The 15923-nt window shown below is 40.2% G+C and overlaps 1 protein-coding gene across 1 annotated transcript; it reads left to right on the forward strand.

Annotated features, from left to right (window-relative positions):
- The first annotated feature begins 8711 nt into the window (after positions 1-8711).
- LOC101331255 (high mobility group protein B3) lies at positions 8712-9321 on the forward strand. The gene is given in 2 exon segments (XM_019929247.3): positions 8712-8846; positions 8849-9321. Coding segments are annotated over 2 exon segments (594 nt in total). The 5' UTR covers positions 8712-8725.
- The last annotated feature ends 6602 nt before the right edge of the window (positions 9322-15923 follow it).

Genomic DNA, 15923 nt, shown 5'->3' on the forward strand with positions numbered 1-15923 from the left:
CAAAGGACAGCCTCTTCAATAAGTGGTTCTGTGAAAACTGGACAGCTACATGTAAAAGTATGAGATTAGATCACTCCCTAACACCATACACAAAAATAAGCTCAAAATGGATTAAAGACCTAAATATAAGGTCAGAAATTATCAAACTCTTAGAGGAAAACATAGGCAGAACACTCTATGACATAAATCACAGCAAGATCCTTTAAGACCCACCTCCTAGAGAAATGGAAATAAAACCAAAAATAAACAAATGGGACCTAATGAAACTTCAAAGCTTTTGCACAGCAAAGGAAACCATAAACAAGACGAAAAGACAACCCTCAGAATGGGAGAAAATATTTGCAAATGAAGCAACTGATGAAGGATTAATCTCCAAAATTTACAAGCAGCTCATGCAGCTCAATATCAAAGAAACAAACAACCCAATCCAAAAATGGGCAGAAGACCCAAATAAACATTTATCCAAAGAAGATATACAGATTACCAACAAACACATGAAAGAATGCTCAACATCATTAATTATTAGAGAAATACAAATCAAAACTACAATGAGATATCATCTCACACCAGTCAGAATGGCCATCATCAAAAAATCTAGAAACAATAAATGCTGGAGAGGGTGTGGAGAAAAGGGAACACTCTTGCACTGCTGGTGGGAATGTGAATAGGTAAAGCCGCTATGGAGAACAGTATGGAGGTTCCTTAAAAAACTACAAATAGAACTACCATATGACCCAGCAATCCACTGGGCATATACCCTGAGAAAATCATAATTCAAAAAGAGTCATGTACCAAAATGTTCGTTGCAGCTCTATTTACAGTAGCCAGGAGATGGAAACAACCTAAGTGTCCATCATCGGATGAATGGATAAAGAAGATGTGGCACATACATACAATGGAATATTACTCAGCCATAAAAAGAAACGAAATTGAGCTATTTGTAATGAGGTGGATGGACCTAGAGTCTGTCATACAGAGTGAAGTAAGTCAGAAAGAGAAAGACAAAATGCCGTACGCTAACACATATATATGGAATTTAAGAAAAAAAAATGTCATGAAGAACCTAGGGGTAAGACAGGAATAAAGACACAGACCTACTAGAGAATGGACTTGAGGATATGGGGAGGGGGAAGGGTAAGCTGTGATAAAGTGAGAGAGTGGCATGGACATATATACACTACTAAACGTAAAATAGATAGCTAGTGGTAAGCAGCCGCATAGCACAGAGAGATCAGCTCGGTGCTTTGTGACCACCTAGAGGGGTGGGATAGGGAGGGTGGGAGGGAGGGAGACGCAAGAGGGAAGAGATATGGGAACATATGTATATGTATAACCGATTCACTTTGTTATAAAGCAGAAACTAACACACCACTGTAAAGCAATTATACTCCAATAAAGATGTTTTAAAAAAAAATGAGAGAAATAATAATACTAATTCCTGTGTTACCACACAATTAGGGTACTTTAAATTGCTTATCTCAACAAACACCTTAACAATTTTATGGTAAATATAAACATCTCCATTTTATAGAGAAAAAACAAAGACCAGAGTACCTAAATAATTTGCTCAATTTCAAATAACTAGTAACAAACTGAGACAAAGAGCAAAAATGTGTCAATGTCCTGCAGCCAAAGATCACCAGGAATACAATTCTAGTTGAGACAGGTTTGATTTAATACTTACTGTATTGGGAATCATGGGGTGTCTAAGAGATGGTTAAAAAGAACCTTTCATTGGATTTTGGTTTTGATTGGCTGATTTGGAGCAAGAGGATCTAAGGAAGCAGGGGTTCACACAAGATTGCATGCTGTCAGAAAACAGGGGAACTTCCATGATTGTGTATCTCAACAAACCTAATTGACAAGGAGTGGAGACAAGAATGAAGATAAAACTGTAATTGATAAAGAAGTAGCAGTCATGAATTCTGGATGAGTAAGGGGGTGTTTGATATTTTGTGGGTGGCATAGCGACCTTGTTTTTGTCTGTGCTTAGACAGAATTATGAAGTGGCCTTGCTTTATCTCCTTTTATCATGATCTCAGAGTAACCTTGTCTGAGGTTGGTATTCTGTGAGATAGTTTATGTCTACTTAGAGAATAACATGACCTGCTGTGAGTGCCAGGCGGGCTTCTGAATGTCAGGGGCTGCTCCTTATATCTTTCCCGGCCAGAACTCAGAAGAGATCATGTTCCTTCTAACCTCACCATTTTTCAAAAGTGGAAAGAAACCTGAAGAATGATTTTTGCATGTCCGTTTTCCACCTCTGTAGCATCTATTTAATAGCGACACATTGAGTTAATATCAGAGAACAAAATGTTCTACTCTCATTTCCCAAGAGGGAAAAAAATATTCTGAACCAAACTTAAGAGTTCTATAAGGAACATAGAAGTCTAAACCAAAAGGAGATATTTATAAATTACTCCTTCAGTGAAAGACACTGCCATTTACTACAGAACAAAAAGAACCTTGTAAAACAATGTGGGAGTAACATTTGACAAAGCTGTCTACTTAGGTGTTGAACTTTTCTGCCTTCTTTCCTTTTAAAATTCTAGAACACATGCTAAAAGAATAAAAGTTGACTCAGATGGCTGTAAAATTAAATACTTCAAAGGATGAGGGTGAAAAGCAATGATCTCTTCCTCCGTTGATGGAAAACAGCCTTTGTGCTTCATTAATGCACAGACAGCTGTCACTTATCCCTGATGGAAGCCAGAGGACACAATCCTTGAAACATATATCTACTTAAATACAGAGAGATAAATTTTGAGGGTACAGTTTAGTGAAAAACAAGTTACTGCACAAATTATCACATGAAATACCTACCAAGTTATTTGGCAAAATTTGATGAAATCTTAAGGAATGTATCTTTCTAAAACAGTCAATCTATTAAGAGTATTTATAGACAATACCGTTGGCTGTTAGGGGAAAATGAATGTGATGGTATTTATAGAATGACTCTATGTTCTGTCAGATCCTGGTTCTGCTACCTATTAGTTGTGTGAAGTGATCAAATAACCTTTCTGTGACTCAGTTTCTTTTTAGGTAATAAAAATACCTGCTTAGGACAGAAATAAAGACACAGACATAGAAAATGGACTTGAGGACACGGGGAGGGGGAAGGGTAAGCTGGGACAAAGTGAGAGAGTAACATTGACATATATACACTACCAAATGTAAAATAGATAGCTAGTGGGAAGCAGCTGCATAGCACAGAGAGCTATCAGCTCGGTGCTTTGCACCACCTAGAGGGGTGGGATAAGGAGGGTGGGAGGGAGATGAAAGAGGGAGGGGATATGGGGATATACGTATGCATATAGCTGATTCACTTTGTTATACAGCAGAAACTAACACAACATTGTAAAGCAATTATACTCCAATAAAGACGTTAAGGAAAAAAGAGAAAAAAAAAAACAACAAAAACCTGCCTAGCCCTTCCCACAGGGCTTACTGGAGAAGAAAAATGTTTATAGAAGTACTTTGTAAACTAAAAAGCACCATACATGTATAAATTATCATTATCTAAGATACAACATACCCAAAATGTTCTAAAAGTAATCTGTATTCGTTCACAAATAAGGACTCATTTTATACTTTTACTTTATTTCCTTAGTTTGATCTTATACCTTTATTAATTCAATATATTCAATATTGAATTGTACTGAATATGTGTTCACATGCCAAGTATATGAAGCATCATGTTACTGTGAAAATTTAAAAATTTAAATAATCATTTACTTTCTAGAACAAATGAGCATAATAAAAGTGGGCATCTTAAATTTAAAAATTAATAGGATTGATGAAAGATACAATTTATTTCATACTTTGAACTTCTATATATTTTGGATGGTTGAATTAGGTTTCTAAGGGCTGTTTACATCTTCAGAGAGAGAGTTTAAAATGATAAACTCATGGTACAGCTAACTTCCTAAGTAATTGTTACCTTTACAAAATTTTCCCTGGACCCTGATGATCAGCTGCAGGTCAATTCCACTGTATTTAAATGCTAAGAAAGAAATATAATTGCATAATAAAAACTTGACTTTTCACATTTTATTATTTCTCATTAAAATGATAACACTATTGCAATTAATTTAATTTGTAGCTATTCTGAAGACAAGAGAAGCACATCAGTAAAGAAAAATAGATTCTGAGATGCCTGCTGATAAATGTACACACACTTGGGAGTAGCAGGAGGTTTTGTCCATAGTGCATCTCTAGTTTCAGCACACTACTTTTGTACAAATTATAAACCATGGGTGATCTCTGTTATGGCAAAAAAAATTAACAATAATATATAAGACCAGTTGGGCACAGACTCATCTTTTCCTTTGACTAGTCAGTTCCTTTCATCAAGTCAGAGCCAAGTTCAGAAATCGAACAAGTAGTTAGAAAAAAATTTCTTACAGAAAGATATCTACAAACTTATTTGTGACATGTTCTCTATATCTACTTAATAAATATCATATTAGATCCCTGGCTTTAAATTTATAGCTACTGGTCCTGCTGATAGTGTTCTTTGCCCTCAAAGTGTTAAGTCACTTAATAACAGACTCCCTATGAGTTATTTTCTAATAGAAACCCTTTAGGGCCATGTCTCCATTTCTGAAATTAACGCTTTAATTTTGGATACAATTCCCTACTCTCTTGAGTTATCTAAATAATTGAAGTCAAGATTACTTAATTAATCTGAGTATTGTATTAGCTATCATTATACTACTCTACTATTTGAGCAGAGAAAATATAGCTGTTGAGTCGACCTACAGGTGTAACCTTGTCCTTTTCTCTCTGATTTATGCAACTGCTGTGCCCTTTAGTTCAACTCCACACAGTTCAAAGGCGACTGTTCTACAGAGTCCGCTCTTGCTGGAGGCCATTACCTAATTGGCTACCCTCTCATCCAGATCCATCAGTTCTCAGACAGCTTCTTCATAGGTGAAGCAAAGTATAGGCATGTCACTATTAACAGAGAGACCTGGGGAAATATTATTGAGGTTGTGATCAAAAGACAAAGAAATATGCACACTGTTTTTCTCTGATGTTATTCTCTGACAGACTAGAGAAGACAGGAACAGTACAAGTGATTTCAAATGATGTATAATGTTGGATTTTTGCTGCTGCTGTTACTGCTATTGGTGGTAATATCAGTGGCTGTAGCAATGCCATTAAGCATCTTAAGTCACATACTAGTAAATGATTTATTTAACCAAGATTAGTTGAATACCTTTTATGAGCCAGAATTTGTGCTGGGATTACTACCTGCAATAGAACACAAGGAGTACCACTGGACCTCTCAAACCACAACTACCCTAAAACAATGACCAACTGATAGATTCGGAGTGTGAAACAAAGTCTGTTGTACAATCATGAAGCCCGGCTGTAGATAGAAAGATGACTAATGAGGTAAGGTAATATCTGAAGGCTGGTAAAGGATATTTCCCCATAATATCCTTATCCTGATTATATGAATTTACATGTGTGTGAAATTACTTATCACTGACTTAACTTGATAATTGTGATCTCAGATGGCACTTATAAATAGCATAAATAAAGTGATGGATGATGCAATTTCCTGACTATTAGACAGTCAGTAATTATTGGGTGCTAAAGTAATTGTGGGATTTGAAAATAAGTACACTTTACTTCTAGAGTCAAGGCATAAATTTTTCAAAATATGATCAACAATTCAAAACAGAATATGAGTCCTGAATAAGCGTTACTGAGAATGAAAGCTGTAAGAGTTGAGAGGAGGAAAGGTGAGTGAAGACAAAGGTGGTCAGAGTTTTCAGAGTGCAGAAGAAATACACATTTGACATTAAAGAAAAGTAGAGTTTTAATAGAGGAGGAAATTTACATCTATAACCTTTGCTTTCAGTTTTTTTTTTTAGTTAAAAAATTCCAAGCCAGTACTAGGAGGATTAACTTATTCTAAACAGATACCTAAAATTTAAAGTAAATGACACTAAGTAAAATGTGGTGTCCTATATTAAATCTGTGAAGCCCAGTAACTGTCAGCTGAGTCTTACCACTTATATACAACTAACCAATTATATCTTTTCTATGAAAACACATGTACTCATTTAATGATTCAAATACATTTTAATTAACCAATATCAAATGTCAAGCATTGTGGTTAAAACCAGCACGCTATCATTAGTAAAATATATGACCCTACCTTCATAGATATTTTTCAATACAATGGGAAAAGCACATAATAATAACAATAATCAACAAACAAATAATGCTATTATTTAAAACTTGTGTAAGTGCTAGAAAAGAAATGAGCAGGTTTTCATCATAAAAAGAAAATACTGGGTTGGAAGTGGGAGCCGTACTTCTAAGATACGATAGGAAGAACAATTTTAGAAAGCACTATTTAGTCAGGATATGATGGATGAAAAGGAGACAGCTTCGAAAAGGGAAGGGTAGATTGTGTATGCAAAAGCCCTAAATAGGGGATTGTGCAAAGGCCCTGAAGGAAGAATTGTTTTTGCAAAAGCGCTGAAGCCATGTAGAACTTGACAGGTTTGAAGGAGAGAAGTGAAGTCAGTGCAGTTGAAAGGGGGAAACAGAAGGAGGTGAGGATGTTGAAATCGTCAGGGGCCAACAGTTTCAGTAATCGTAGGACCAGGTGAAATTGGAGGGGCTTTTGAATAAAGGAAAGTGTCATTATCATATGTATGCTATAAAAATATTGCTCTGGTTGTAGAGGAGCAATAAAAGGAAGAATGCAAGTCAGAGGCTGCCACAGTCATATCTAAGCAAAAGGGGATGAGAGCTGGGATGATATCTTTCAAGGTATGTATTAGAATTAAAATCAACAGAACTGGCACTGGATTGAATGTGGGGGATGAGGAAGAGAAAAGAAACGGGATTGAACAAACGAGAGAACAGTGGTGCCATTTGGTGAGATAAGACATATTTAACAAGGATTCAGTTTGGGAGAAATCAAAAGTTAGCTTATACAATATATGTAAGTTGTCATTATGCTGTACACCTTAAACTTATGTTAATTACAAGTCAATAAAACTGAAAGAAGAAAAAAAGAGTTAACTTTTGGCCATATTAATCTTGGCATGCCTATAAGACACATGTGAAGATGTCAGGTAGACATGCCTAAACTCAGAAGAGGAATTTGAGCCAGGGACATATAATTGAAATTTTTTGTAACATAGATAGTACTGACATTTGGGGAACTAGATGACATGTGTAGAGTTTAGATAGAAAATAAAGGTCTTAAAATCAAGAAAGAGAAGTGTTTCAAGGTGAGGAAGTGGTCAACCAAATCAAGTGAAAGGCGATATTCTCCCAATTTTCATTCAGGTGCTTGAGTGCAGGTACTGAGAAGATAAATTATTGAATTCATCATGGTTGGTATTTTATAGAAATATTAAGAAAGAGGTGAGATTTTTAAGTTATGTTTAAGAGAGTGATAAAATAATAGACCATGGACTCAAGAATGGAAGTATAAACTTCCATGAATAGTGAAAAGATAGTGGAAAATGAGCAATTATAATGATGCATTTGAAACACAATCTCTGCCAAAGGAGAGGGAAGAATGAGATATGACTGTAGAATAATGAGAAACTGTGGCATCACTGGATTTGAGATCAAGATGCTATTGAGAAATTGCTGTAGTAAGATTATTGAGCAAGGACTATGGCAGAGAGAAGATTGGGGTCATTGAGTGTGATACTTGCATTTGAGGTTTTGGGGGTCAGAGTTGAAGATAATAGAGACTGATGGCAAAAATGAAATTAAGAAAATGGTCATAAGAGAGAAAGAAGTCATGAATTTGGAGGCCAAGATTTATACTAGTGATACACAGGGATTTAGAGGCCAACAAAAATGATGACAGCTGCTGGGCTGAAGTAGAAAGATGTGATCCAGAGCCTAAGGTCTTCAAGAAATAATGGGAATTTCTAGAATGTTTGGAGATGAAAGTAGTGAATAAGGTACAGAACTACTGCAGAAGCCACAGTGATACAGAATTTTTGCAAGAAAGAGAAGACATGGGGAGCTAGGAAGAAATATCTTCCACTTCACAGCTGTAAGGAAAGTGAGATGTAAGAGTAAATACAACCTCCATTAGGGATGGATGCTGGAAACATGGGACTACCTAGTTTCTTTTAAGACTAGCATGTAAAGAGAAACTCCCGAAACAAGATTAAGATTATAGGAGACTGTTTATTAAAGAAAGAGAGACTCAATCAAATATTATAAATAATTTAACTAGAAATTACTAGTTATAAATACATTTAAGAAAAGATAAAATTGAGAGATTTATTTTAAAAAAATATTGGCACTTAGGAGAGAAGATCAAGATGGTGGAGTAGGAGGATGTGGAACTCACCTCCCCCAACGAACACATCAAAAATACATCTACAGGGCTTCCCTCGTGGCGCAGTGGTTGAGAGTCCGCCTGCCGATGCAGGGCACACGGGTTCGTGCACCGGTCCGGGAAGATCCCACATACCGCGGAGCGGCTGGGCCCGTGAGCCATGGCCGCTGAACCTGCGTGTCCCGAGCCTGTGTTCCGCAACGGGAGAGGCCACAACAGTGAGAGGCCCACGTACCGCAAAACAAACAAACAAACAAAAAACACATCTACAGCGGAGTCCACTGGCCAATCAGGCGGCTCTTGTGCAGGCAGCTAGCGCCAGGCTGTGGAGCGCTGAGCCGCGTGTCGTGCCCTGCGCTGCCCAGACTAGCGAACAATACAGTCAAGATGGCTAAAGGTGATCCCAAGAAACCAAAGGGCAAGATGTCTGCTTATGCTTTCTTTGTGAAGACGTGCAGAGAGGAACATAAGAAGAAAAACCCCGAGGTCCCTGTCAATTTTGCAGAATTTCCAAGAAATGCTCTGAGAGGTGGAAGACAACGTCTGGGAAAGAGAAGTCTAAATTTGATGAAATGGTAAAGGCAGATAAAGTGCACTATGATCGGGAAATGAAGGATTACGGACCAGCTAAGGGAGGCAAGAAGAAGAAGGACCCAAATGCCCCCAAGAGGCCACCGTCTGGACTTTGCCTGTTCTGTTCTGAATTCCGCCCCAAGATCAAATCTACAAACCCTGGCATCTCTACTGGAGATGTGGCAAAGAAGCTGGGTGAGATGTGGAATAACTTAAGTGACAGCGAGAAGCAGCCATGCATCAACAAGGCAGCAAAGTTGAAGGAGAAATACGAGAAGGATGCCGCAGACTGTAAGTCTAAAGGGAACTTTGATGGCGCCAAGGGTCCTGCTAAAGTTGCCCGGAAAAAGGTGGAAGAGGAAGATGAAGAAGACGAGGACGAAGAAGAGGAGGAGGAAGAGGATGAATAAAAAAAATACTGTTGACCTGTCTCCTTGTGAATACCTTAGAGTAGGGAGCGCTGTGATTGACACACCTCTCGCCCGGGACGTGTCTCTTGCCCCCATTAGGTAGAATTACCCTGTTGGATCATGATCATATCGTAGTCTCTCAAAGTGCTCTAGCAATTGTCAGTGGTTTACATGAAGTGGCCATGGGTGTCTGGAGCACCTGGAAACTGTATCAAAGTCGTACATATTTCCAAACATTTTTAAAATGAAAAGGCTCTCGTGTTCTCACTCTGTGCACTTTGCTGTTGGTGTGACAAGGCATTTAAAGATGTTTCTGGCATATTCTTTTTTTTGGTTGTTTTTTATTTGTGAGGTGGTGTGTTAACTCTATGGTCATTGGCTAGGAATCCTGAGTTCTCAACTGTACATATCTATAGTTTGTAAAAAGAACAAAGCAACCGAGACACACTCTTGACGCTCCTTGCTTGGCGTGGAGGCTGTAGGAGCGATGCCTTCCGGAGGGGCCGTAGCTCAGGGCGTGCACTGTGGGGCTGGACCTGTGGACACTGCAGTGGGCATCGATTTAGCTTCAGGTTGTCTTGTTTCTGTATATAGAGACATAGCATCCCGCTGCCATTCTTAGCTGTGGAAAAGGTGGGGGTCAGCTGGCATGAGACGTGTTTTGGATCCTTTTAAGTTGAAGTGTGGTAGTTTTAAACTGTTTGTTTTTTAAACAAACCACAGAACTCTTCATTGTCAGCAAAGCCAAGAGCCACTGCATTGATGAAAGTTCAAGAACCTTCTGTACTAAACACTATCTGCAATGTTCTGGTTTTTGTGTGTGTGTGTTTAGAATGCTGAAATGTTTTTGAAGTGAAATAAATAGTATTACATTAAAAAAAAAAACCTCTACATGTGGAACAATTCTGACTGAAAACTAACTGAAGATTAGCAGAAAGACTTCTCTACAACCAAGGCTATAAGAAAGACCCACGCTGAACTGAGTAGGAAGGGAAGAGAACCAATCAGGTTGGTTGTCCTGGGAGAGGACTCAGAAGAGGAGGGGGATTACACAGATAGAGATCCTCCCTGGGGAGTGATTGGTTTGAGCTACATATTGGGCACCCCAGACCTGGGGCCCAAAACCAGGAAGACGAGTTCCCTTGGCTGGAGGGCTGGCAGGACTAACATGAGGGCTGTAGGAAGCCTGAACCCCACTAGTGAGGAGTGCACACATACTTGGTTACTCCTGAGACAGGGCAGAGAGGGAGGATTGAAACTGCACAGGACGCTGCCTGATTTTTCTCAACCAGCCCAGCACATACCACAGCCTGAACCAATAGCCCACTGTGGCTGCTTGCTTCTCAGTGCAGCTCTACACTGGGGCAAGGACTGCCGTGGCCGAGGGAAACCTCAGCTGTGAGGGACAAAGGTAGCTTAGACTAGGAGCAGCATCTGAGCAGGGTGGGGACAGCCATCACTGGTGCTCACACAGGTGGCACATCAGAATCAGCCCAGGTTCCTGACTGCAGCCAGCACAGCCACAGCCCCTGCCCAGATCCATGCTAAGCCACCTGCACTAGTCCCTCTTGCTCAACACTGCTCCCCTCTGGGGTAAGGGTGCTAGTGCAGAGAGAGGGGAGAGCACATGCTTAAAGAGAAAAGAACCAGCTTGAACCAAACCCTCAGGGCTTCTGACCAGCAATGTGGGACCTGCCCCCGTCCCCCATAGGGTGGTCTGACCAGTAAGCAGAAAAGAAGCCCCTGCTCACAGCTGGCTCTGGCTGTAGCCCCTCCATCTTCAGTCCCACCTACTACCGAGGTGATACTTGCCAGCATATCCTGGGGAAAGACATGACTTGTGTTCATATCAGATCCAGCTCTCCTACCAATGCCACTGGGCACAGAGACAGTATAGGGACACTCCCACACATGGACACCTCTTCAAGACCACAACAGGTAATGGTTTCACTTACTTTCATACAGACAGAGAAAGCTGAGCAAAAGTAGAAGACAGAGGAATATGTTTCAATCGAAAGAACAAGAGAAAAACCCTGGGGGGAAAAAGAAAAAACACTGCTAAGAAAAAGAAAGAAAGAATTTACCAGCTAAATAGGTAAAAGCATTAGTAATAAGAATGCTAACCAAGGATCCGAGCTTCAAGATGGCAGAATAGTAAGAAGTGGAGATCACCTTCCTCCCCACAGATACATCAGAAATACATCTACACGTGGAACAACTCATACAGAACACCTACTGAACGCTGGCAGAAGACCTCAGACCTCCCAAAAGGCAAGAAACTCCCCACGTACCTGGGTAGGGCAAAAGAAAAAACAGAGACAAAAGAATAGGGACGGGACCTGTACCAGCGTGAGGGAGCTGTGAAGGAGGAAAGGTTTCCACACTCTAGGAAGCCCCTTCGCAGGCGGAGACTGCGGGTGGTGGAGGGGGGAAGCTTCAGAGCCTCGGAGGAGAGCGCAGCCACAGGAGTGTGGAGGGCAAAGCGGAGAGATTCCCGCACAGAGGATGGATGCTGACCAGCACTCACCAGCCCGAGAGGCTTGTCTGCTCACCTGCCGGGGCGGGCAGGGGCTGGGAGCTGAGGCTCGGGCTTCGGTCGGAGCGCAGGAAGAGGACCGGGGTTGGCAGCGTGAACACAGCCTGAAGGGGTTAGTGCACCACGGCTAGCCGGGAGGGAGTCCGGGAAAAAGTCTGGACCTGCCGAAGAGGCAAGAGACTTCTTCTTCCCTCTTTGTTTCCTGGTGCGCGAGGAGAGGGGATTAAGAGCGCTGCGTAAAGGAGCTCCAGAGATAGGCATGAGCCGCGGCTAAAAGCGCGGACCCCAGAGACGGGCATGAGACGCTAAGGCTGCTGCTGCCGCCACCAAGAAGCCCGTGTGCGAGCACAGGTCACTATCCACACCCCTCTTCCGGGGAGCCTGTGCAGCCCGCCACTGCCAGGGTCCCGGGATCCAGGGACAAGTCTCCCGGGAGAACGCATGGCGCGCCTCATGCTGGTGCAACGTCACGCTGGCTTCTGCCACCACACGCTCACCCTGCATTCCATACCCCTCCCTTCCCCCGGCTTGAGTGAGCCAGAGCCCCCGAATCAGCTGCTGCTTTAACCCCATCCTAGCTGAGCGAAGAACAGATGCCCTCCAGCGACCTACAGGCAGAGGCAGGACCAAATCCAAAGCTGAACCCCAGGAGCTGTGCGAACAAAGAAGAGAAAGGGAAATCTCTCCCAGCAGCCTCAGGAGCAGTGCATTAGATCTCCACAATCAACTTGATAAACCCTGCATCTGTGGAATACCTGAATAGACAATGAATCATCCCAAATTGAGGTGGTGGACTTTGGGAGCAATGATATATATATATATATATATATATATATATATATATATACTTTTTTTTTCCTTTTTCTCTTTTTGTGAGTGTGTATGTGTACGCTTCTGCATGTGACATTGTCTGTATAGCTTTGCTTTTACTATTTCTCCTCGGGTTCTGTCTGTCCATTTTTTGTTTTGTTTTGTTTTGTTTTTTAGTATAGTTTTTACCGCATGTTATCATTGGTGGATTTGTTTTCTGGTTTGGTTGCTCTCTTCTTTCATTCATTCTTTCTTTTTTTTATTATTTTAAAATTTTTTAATAATTATTTTTTATTTTAATAACTTTATTTTAATTTATTTTTTCTTTCTTTCTTTCTTTTTTCCTCCCTTTTTTTTCTGAGCTGTGTGGATGACAGGGTCTTGGTGCTCCAGCTGGGCATCAGGCCTGTGCCTCTGAGGTGGGAGAGCTGAGTTCAGGACATTGGTCCACCAGAGACCTCCCAGCTCCACATAATATCAAATGGCGAAAATCTCACAGAGATCTCCATCTCAACGCCAAGACCCAGCTCCACTCAATGACCAGCAAGCTACAGTGTTGGACACCGCACGCCAAACAACTAGCAAGACAGGAACATATCCCAACCATTAGCAGAGAGGCTGCCTAAAATCATAATAAGGTCACAGACACCCCAAAGCACACCATCGGAGGCTGACCTGCCAATCAGAAAGAAAAGATCCAGCCTCAGCCACCAGAACACAGGCACTAGTCCCCTCCACCAGGAAGCCTACACAACCCACTGAACCAACCTTAGCCACTGGGGGCAGACACCAAAAACAACAGGAACTACGAACCTGTAGCCTGTGAAAAGGAGACCCCAAACACAGTAAGTTAAGCAAAATGAGAACACAGAGCAACACACTGCAGATTAAGGAGCAAAGTAAAAACCCACCAGACCAAACAAATGACAAGCAAATAGGCAGTCTACCTGAAAAAGAATTCAAAATAATGATAGTAAAGATGATCCAAAATCTTGGAAGTAAAACGGAGAAAATACAAGAAACGTTTAACAAGGACCTAGAAGAACTAAACAGCAAACAAACAATGATGAACAACAAAATAAATGAAATTAAAAATTCTCTAGAAGGAATCAATAGCAGAATAGCTGAGGCAGAAGAACGGATAAGTGACCTGGAAGATAAATAGTGGAAATAACTACTGCAGAGCAGAATAAAGAAAAAACAATGAAAAGAATAGAGAACAGTCTCAGAGAACTCTGGGACAACATTATACACACCAATATTCGAATTATAGGGGTCCCAGAAGAAGAAGAGAGAAAGAAAGGGACTGAGAAAATATTTGACGAGATTATAGTTGAAAACTTCGTAATATGGGAAAGGAGATAGTCAATCAACTCCAGGAAGCACAGAGTCCCATACAGGAAAAATCCAAGGAGAAAAACACCAAGACACATATTAATCAAACTATCAAAAATTAAATACAAAGAAAAAATATTAAAAGCAGCAAGGGAAAAGCAACAAATAACATACAAAGGAATCCCCATAAGGTTAATAGCTGATCTTTCAGCAGAAGCTCTGCAAGCCAGAAGGGAGTGGCAGGACATATTTAAAGTGATGAAACGGAAAAAACTACAACCAAGATTACTCTACCCAGAAAGGATTTCATTCAGATTTGATGGAGAAATTAAAACATTTAGAGACAAACAAAGCTAACAGAATATATCACCACCAAACCAATTTTACAGCAAATGGTAAAGGTACATCTCTAGGCAGGAAACACAAGAAAAGGAAAAGAGCTACAATAACAAACCCAAATTAATTAAGAAAATGGTAATAGGAACACACATATCAATAATTACCTTAAATGTAAATGGATTAAATGCTCCCACCAAAAGACACACACTGGCTGAATGGATACAAAAACAAGACCCATATATATGCTGTCTACAAGAGACCCACTTCAGGCCTAGAGACACATACAGACTGAAAGTGAGGGGATGAAAAAGGTATTCCATGCAAATGGAAATCAAAAGAAAGCTGGAGTAGCACTTCTCATAACAGACAAAAAAGACTTTAAAACAAAGACTATTACAAGAGACAAAGGGATCAATCCAAAAAGAAGATATAACAATTGTAAATATTTATGTACCCAAAACAGGAGCACCTCAATACATAAGGCAAATGCTAACAGCCATGAAAGAGGAAATCGACAGTAATACAGTCATAGTAGGGGACTTTAACACCCCATGTTCACCAACGGACAGATAATCCAAAATGAAAATAAATAACAAAACACAAGCTTTAAATGAAACATTAAACAAGATGGACTTAATTGATATTTATAGGGCAGTCCATCCAAAAACAAGAGAATACACTTTCTTCTCAGGTGCTCATGGAACATTCTACAGGATAGATCATACCTTGGGTCAAAAATCAAGCCTTGGTAAATTTAAGATAATTGAAATCATATCAAGTAACTTTTCCAACCACAACGCTACGAGACTAGATATCAATTACAGGAAAAAATCTGTAAAAATTACAAATACGTGGAGGCTAAACAAAACACTACTTAATAACCAGGAGATCACTGAAGAAATCAAAGAGGAAAACAAAAAATACCTAGGAACAAATGACAATGAAAACACGACGACCCAAAACCTAGGGGATGCAGCAAAAGCAGTTCAAAGAGGGAAGTTTATAACAATATAATCCTACCTTAAGAAACAAGAAACATCTGAAATATACAACCTAACCTTATTACACCTAAAGTAATTAGAGAAAGAACAAAAAAACCCTAAAGTTAGCAGAGGAAAGAAATCATAAAGATCAGATCAGAAATAAAAAAAGAAATGAAGGAGGGTTCCCCTGGTGGCGCAGTGGTTGAGAGTCCGCTTGCCGATGCAGGGGACATGGGTTCGTGCCCCAGTCCGGGAAGATCCCACATGCCACGGAGCGGCTGGGCCCGTCAGCCATGGCTGCTGAGCCTGTGCGTCCGGAGCCTGTGCTCCGCAATGGGAGAGGCCATAACAGTGAGAGGCCTGCGTACCGCCAAAAAAACAAAAAAAAAAAGGAAATGAAGTAAACAATACAAAAGATCAATAAAACTAAAAGCTGGTTCTTTGAGAAGATAAACAAAATTGATAAACCATTAGCCAAACTCATCAAGAAAAAAAGGGAGAAGACTCAAATCAATAGAATTAGAAATGAAAAAGAAGTAACAACTGACATTGCAGAAATACAAAGTATCGTGAGAGATTACTACAAGCAATTCTATGTA

This window comes from Tursiops truncatus, chromosome 3 (genome assembly GCF_011762595.2).
Source record: "Tursiops truncatus isolate mTurTru1 chromosome 3, mTurTru1.mat.Y, whole genome shotgun sequence".
NCBI lineage: Eukaryota > Metazoa > Chordata > Mammalia > Artiodactyla > Delphinidae > Tursiops > Tursiops truncatus.